The sequence below is a fragment of the Jatropha curcas genome, chromosome 11 (assembly GCF_041381405.1).
Source record: "Jatropha curcas cultivar XTBG-Jc1 chromosome 11, XTBG_Jcur_1.0, whole genome shotgun sequence".
Lineage (NCBI taxonomy): Eukaryota > Viridiplantae > Streptophyta > Magnoliopsida > Malpighiales > Euphorbiaceae > Jatropha > Jatropha curcas.
This window is the reverse complement of record NC_143161.1, coordinates 24,980,541-24,986,943: the sequence shown is the minus strand read 5'-3', so window position 1 is coordinate 24,986,943 and position 6,403 is coordinate 24,980,541. Positions and strand designations below refer to the sequence as shown.

General features: G+C 34.2%; 1 protein-coding gene across 1 annotated transcript; it reads right to left on the bottom strand.

Annotated features, from left to right (window-relative positions):
• Positions 1–653: 653 nt before the first annotated feature.
• LOC105636425 (NB-ARC domain-containing disease resistance protein) lies at positions 654–5,845 on the bottom strand. Its single transcript, XM_012219691.4, has 2 exons — positions 5,686–5,845; positions 654–4,796 (listed from the first exon to the last, which is right to left on the bottom strand). Exon 2 carries the CDS (start codon positions 4,792–4,794, stop codon positions 958–960), a length of 3,837 nt encoding a protein of 1,278 aa, XP_012075081.1. The 5' UTR covers positions 4,795–4,796; positions 5,686–5,845; the 3' UTR covers positions 654–957.
• Between the last annotated feature and the right edge of the window lie 558 nt (positions 5,846–6,403).

Sequence of the window (6,403 nt, the reverse complement as noted above, 5' to 3'; positions counted from 1 at the left end):
TTCATAGAGGTTTGCCCGGTATAGTGAAAGATGTATCAAATCCAAGTTGAGCCAACTATATTTTTTTTTAATAAAGAAATAAGCTAAATTAATTTAGCTTGATAATTGTAGTAAGAATTTCTGCCAAATGAACTTGATTGTAAACATTGATTAGTTTAGACTTTTGATGGATAAAATAAAATTAAGGCATTGAAATAGAAAACTTGACTTGATAAAACTCAAAAAAAAAAAAAAAAAAAAAAAAAAAAAAAAAAAAAAAAAAAAAAAAAAAAAACCAATCAATTAATCAATTTTTAAAAACTAACCCTAAATTAATTTTAGTTTTTCAAAAAAAAAAAAAAAAAATCGACCCTAAATTCTCTTCAAAAAGAAAAAGATAAAAATTCATACAATATCAACTCTAAGTTAATACATTATTTTAGTTTTTCAAAACTAAAAATATTTTATAAAGTATTATATCTGCTTTAATTTGAAGAACAAAACTGAAACTAAAGAATATATGAAATTTAATGTATTATTTTTATGTCAAAAGCAATTTCACATACAGATGCGTAATTATTTTTATGTCAAAACCAACCTGCCACTTCCATTTCACTCCAGTCACATAAGCTAAGTGGCTAATCTAACAGATTTATTAATTAACAGAAAAGACATAACAAGATAAATTCTAATAGATGTTTTGAAAAATCTTCTAAGCAAGTTTGTCTTCTCCATTGTTCCTGTTTTAATATCCACAAATCGGATTATATAAGCAACAATATACATTCTCTCCCTCTGTACCCCAATAAAGATTAGGTACAATGTAAATATTGTAAGAAAATGCAAAATAGAGAACCAACCTTAAGTGAAGCATGCCTGGAACCATTTAACTTTTGTTGGAACTTCCTGTAATCTTCTTGGTTCAAATATCTCCACAGCTGCAGGTTGGAGAGATGGCTGTTCTAGTGCAACTCCAATTCACAGAGGTTCAGTCTCCCTTTTGAGGCTTTCCTTTGAGTCCTTCAGCTTTGGGCATCTCCTAGGATCAAAAGTATCTAGAGCAGGCAACATAGCCCCTATGCTTGTCAACTCAGGCAGTTCTAACAAACGCAATGTGTGCAAGCGTGGGCAAACGCATTTGCTTGACTTGTTACTCGTAAAAACTGTCTTGAGTCTTTCACAAAATTTAATTTGAAGAATCTTGAGATTCTCTAGCTGAGAGGGCAAAGGGCAAATACTTTCAAGCATTGTGCAACAATCTATATGCAGATCTTGAAGATTATTGAAGTTCACCTTCTCACTGCATAGACTTTGCAATTTAGGGAGGTTTGAGACACATAAAATCTCCAAATTCTCCCCCAGTTCAACATCTGTTCCATTGCAAAGAATGCTCTTCAATTCTGAACATCTTTCTAGCCAACAGCCCTTCATCTTCTTCATGTTGCCACCACCGAGATCAGACAAGGAAGTCATACATACATTTTCAACCAAAAAGACATACTCGACATCCTTGAGGATGTCCTCAAGATCACTAGGAAATTCATTAAATCCATGAATTTCCATAGTCTGTACCCGCTCTTTAGGATGAGAAAAGTGCTTAAGCTGGAAGTAGATATTGTTCATTAGTTCATCATTGGGGCGATAAATAGTAGGATCAGTGTCTTGATTCATAGGATAGACTGAGAAAAAAATCTGCTTCAAATATGTCTCTCCCAACTTGGAATTTTCCTTCAAAAATTGGAAAAATTTGGTACCATTTACCAGTATGGAAGGTTTCTGCTTATTATCTGAATGAATTTCAACTGGCTGTGAAATACTGCATTGATCCCAGTTTAGCTCCTCTGGAATGCGATTTATATTCTCCCAACCAACTTCTTCAATGACTTTCAGGTCTGGCAGATCAAGATGAGTTAAACAAGTCAACTCTGAAATCCCATCAGGAAGTTTCTTGATTCTGGTTCCTGATAAATCAAGAACCTGAAGATACCTGAGTGATTTCAAAGGTGGCAGCTTCTCTAAGCTTGAACAACCCCTAAGCAAAAGCTTGCAGAGTTGGCTAAGTTTGTCCAAAGATGGGAAAGATCTAACAGCTGTGCCCGAGAGATCCAGAACCGTAAGTTTCGTAAATGCTTCCAGATGTGGCTCTGATTCTAAGGTCAAACAATCTTGTAGAGAAAGTTGCCTGAGATTGATTAAGTTGGAAAGGCCAGAAATGCTTAAAGTCCCCTCAACCTTAACTTTAGATAGGTCAAGAATTTCAAGGCTTGTTAAGCATTCAATGGATTCAGCTTTGATCTCAGACAAAGAGCTTGAACCAGATAGATCAAGCACCTCCAGCTTTGATAAGGAATCTAGTGGTGGAAGTTTTTCTAGGTTAGTGCAGTTTCTCAAAACAAGATGCAAGAGGTTGCTTGGATTGCAAAGATATGGTATACACTTAATTTTAGCTTCAGACAGGTTGAGAGTCTGAAGTCTAGACATCTGCTTAAAGGATTCCTCCTGTATTACTGTCAAAGATCTACAACCTGAAAGATCAAGAACCTCAAGCCTTACAAGTCCTTCAATGTTTTGCAGTTTCTTAATGGATGAACAATCCCTTAGCAAAAGCTTCCGGAGGTTAGGAAGGTTAGAAATTGAAGGTAAAGAAGTAATTTTTGTTTTTGAGAGATTAAGACATCGAAGGAGTTTCAGATGTTCAAAGGATTTGTCTTTGATTCTGACCAAATTACAGGCATCAGAAAGATCAAGTAACTCAAGCTGTTTGAGTGTTTCTGTACAAGGCAGCTCTTCCAGGTTAGAACAACCTTTCAATTTGAGATCACAGATGTTCAAATTGTCAAAAGACAATTGACTTATAAGAGTTCCAGATAAATCAAGAACTTTGAGGTCATCCTTTTTCTCAAAGGATTCATCATTGATTTCCTTCAATATAACAGCACCTGAAAGATCAAGAATTTGGAGACCAGATAATGGCTTCAGACTGGGCAGTCTAGCTAAGCAATTACAACCATTTAATAATAGCCGCTTGAGGTTTCTAAGATATGGAAATACTTTGGCATCTTGAAATATGGGTAGGCGTTGAATTTTAGTATGTGAAAGGTCAAGGATCTGAAGTTTCTGGAGTGGAGCAAAGTTTTTGTCTTGGAACCTTTTGAAAGAGGTAGCACTACAGAGATCAAGCACTTCAAGATTTGTAAAAGCCTGAAGTTTTGGCAAATCTTCCAAGCGAGAACACTGCCTAAGGTTTAGCCAACGAAGTTCTTTCAAGTTGGAAATAGAAGGTAAAGATTTGATGCTAAGTCCAGATAGGTTAAGGCTTCGAATGTGAGACATTTGCTCAAATAGATTGTCTGGGATTTTTTTCAAGGAGAAAGCATTGGATATCTCAAGAACTGTCAAATTTTTCAGGTCTTTGATGCAACTGACATCCTCTAGTAGATCACAGCCCCTCAGAACAAGCACAAATAGATTGCTCATTTTAGATAAAGATGAGGGCAGCAAGTTGAGTCTGGGATTGAAAAGCACTAGAACTTCTAGTTCAGGCATGTACTGGAAGAAAGTTTGAGGGACTTCCCTGGAGAGACGGCTTCCATCTATCACTATAGTAGAAATATTATCCCCTTTTTTACCAGTAAGCAGTGTTTTTATAATCCCATCAATCTGTGTAACTCTCCCAAGACCTCTCCATTTCTCATCATCAAGCACACTTGCCAGTCCCACACTGGCTGTCCCAAAAAATCCACGATGACGACGATCGACCAAATTCAGCAGCAATCCTTCCATGACAATGATATTATCCTCTTGAATTTTTAATATGCCACAATTTATAAGCTCCATCAAAATTTGGTGTCCATGATCATAAGCCTCCTCCAAATGATTAAAAGAGCCTAAATAGCCTTCTATTAGCCAGTGAGTGATCAACTCATTGTAATGCACACCACCATATCTGGAGAACAATTGCATGCTATGCCAAAAACAATCATCCAAACGGCGTGGTAACATGTCATATGTACATTGCAGTAGTGGAATTAGGTCATTGGCTGCTTCTTCTAGGGCGCTTTCCATTGTCCAAATCTTTGAATCATGTTGTCCAATGTAGTTTAAGGCTCCTGCTACAAGGATGATTGCAGCAGGCAAATGGAAGCTCTTTTTGGCAATAGCTACAGAAAGTTGTCCGAAATCTGAAACTTCAGCAACTCTTTTGTCAACACTATGTCGCAATAAAGCTAAGGACTCGTCCTCAGAAAGAGATTCAATTGTAAAAACATTGGGTTCAACCTTAATTACTGCCCCAGCATCTTCAGAAATTTGACCACCATTGTCATTTCTTCTAGAAATTACAACCTTCAACATATTTTGGTCGCTCTCAGGAATTACAGTTTTCAGTTTTGGCAAAATCAAATCCTCCTTCATCTTTTTTCCCTCATCATCCAAAATCAGAATAAGACATTTGTTTCCATCTTGATTTGCTGATCTCAGTGCTTTGAGCTTTGTTAAGATCCTTCGCTTCAAACTTTCTAGAGTCTGCTCATAATTCATATTGTTTTCATCATGTTCCCATTCCTCAGAAGTGAAATGCACAGATAACTGACGAGCTATGCTCTCATAAAGTAACCAGTCATCAAATTTCATGTTGAGAGATAACCAGAGACTCGCATAGCATATGCCTCCACTGATTGCAGATTCACATATCTCTCTTGCCATCCATGTTTTGCCCACTCCAGCTTCCCCTTCAAGAATAATTTTTATTGAATTCTCTTTCTTTAACTCTTCCAGGATGTCCTTTTTCTGCCTTTCCAATTTTCTCAAGGCCATTGCTGATATAAAAAATCCAAAATGAGAATTCTGATAGATCAAAGAAAGTTGCATAATTAAGAGAAAAGAATAAATAGATCCACTTTCCCTCCTCTAACATATCACATCAACAAGTGAACGTTTTAATACTTGGGGATTCCTTTTTCCTTTTTCTCTTCCTCAGTAGAAACTTAGATCATGCACTCAATGTTCCAAGCTTTTTAGATGCAAAATGAAATACAGGTCAATAGCATTTCAAACCTATTTACATGGGAAACATGAGAACATCAAATGTAAACTAATCAAGTTAGTAAAAAATATGTTGTTGCAAGCAGATTTGATGCTTAACCAGTTGCAGAAAATCTACATTATACTTGAATAACTTGTTCACATAGATAGAATCACTGGATGACAAAATAAATGACATATGTATGAAATTATCACTAAGATTATCCAATTTTTCTCTTTTAAATTCAACCCCATACTTCATAATTCTGTCACCATTTGTTTCATTTTAGAATGACTAAAAGTAAGATACTAAAATTTACAAAAAGAATTACTTGTTCTTTATCCATATATAGAATTTATGGATTCCCTAGTTCTATGATTGATTTTTTTTCCCTAGATCAAAACCCTGCAAGCTTCACTACAATGTAGTAAACAATAATCAAGAAATTCCTGGGTATGAACTGAAAATCTCAAAAAAAAAAAAAAAAAGTATTTAAGCAACAGCGATAGATTTTCAGCTTTGAGATCAAAAACCCAGCGACAGAATTAACAAATTAAAGATTATTTGTGGTGAAAGAAAAAGAAAATTGCATTTCAAGAAATAGAAATTACTGCCAAAGCAAAGAATATAGAATGAACTGAAAACATAAAGCAGGAAATAAGGAAAAAAGGGAAGTGAGAAACCTGCAGTTTAGTTTTAGCTGATCTGAGTCGTCTGCCAAAATCCGCTTACTCGCATCTGCTATTATTGGCTTATAGTTGGAGACTCCTTCTATAAGTCAGGGTCAGGTCAAACAACATTTCACTAACAGGTCAATGAAATATTATTATTTTGTACGTTTCTCCCACAAAATTTTTATTAAATCATCAACTTGGCCTTTTTTTTTTTTTAAATTAGTTCATTAATATTGTTTTTTAACCAAATTGACCCTAAAATTGTTTATTTTGGCTAATTTAATTAAATCTGTCCTGCAACACTTATATATCCACAATACATCTCTTTTTCTGTTTAAAAACTAACCTTTCAAAAGAAAAAAAAAAATATAAACACAATGGAAAAAAATGTCAAAGTACAAGCAAAATAAAGATTTCAAAAACTCTAAAATAAATTGCATTTTGTTTATTATGATTTGATTTGGTATTTTATTACTTATTCACATTTTATATACTCAATTTACATTAATAACCCGTTTGAAACAAATGAATTCCATAAAATTTTGTAAAATTCATTTGGAAATTCAAAATTTTATATTTGAAAAAAAAAACAACAGATTTAAATTCCTTGAATTGAATTTTATAAAATTAGGAAAGCTTAAATCAAATTTTATTAAAATTCTTGAAATTTATAAATGAATTCCATAAATTAAACCACTAAAATTTATAATGACCAAATTGCCCTCAT

Coding starts and splice junctions, on each gene's coding strand:
- LOC105636425 (XM_012219691.4), bottom strand. CDS start 4,794: ATGGCCTTGAGAAAATTGGAAAGGCAGAAAAAGGACATCCTGGAAGAG.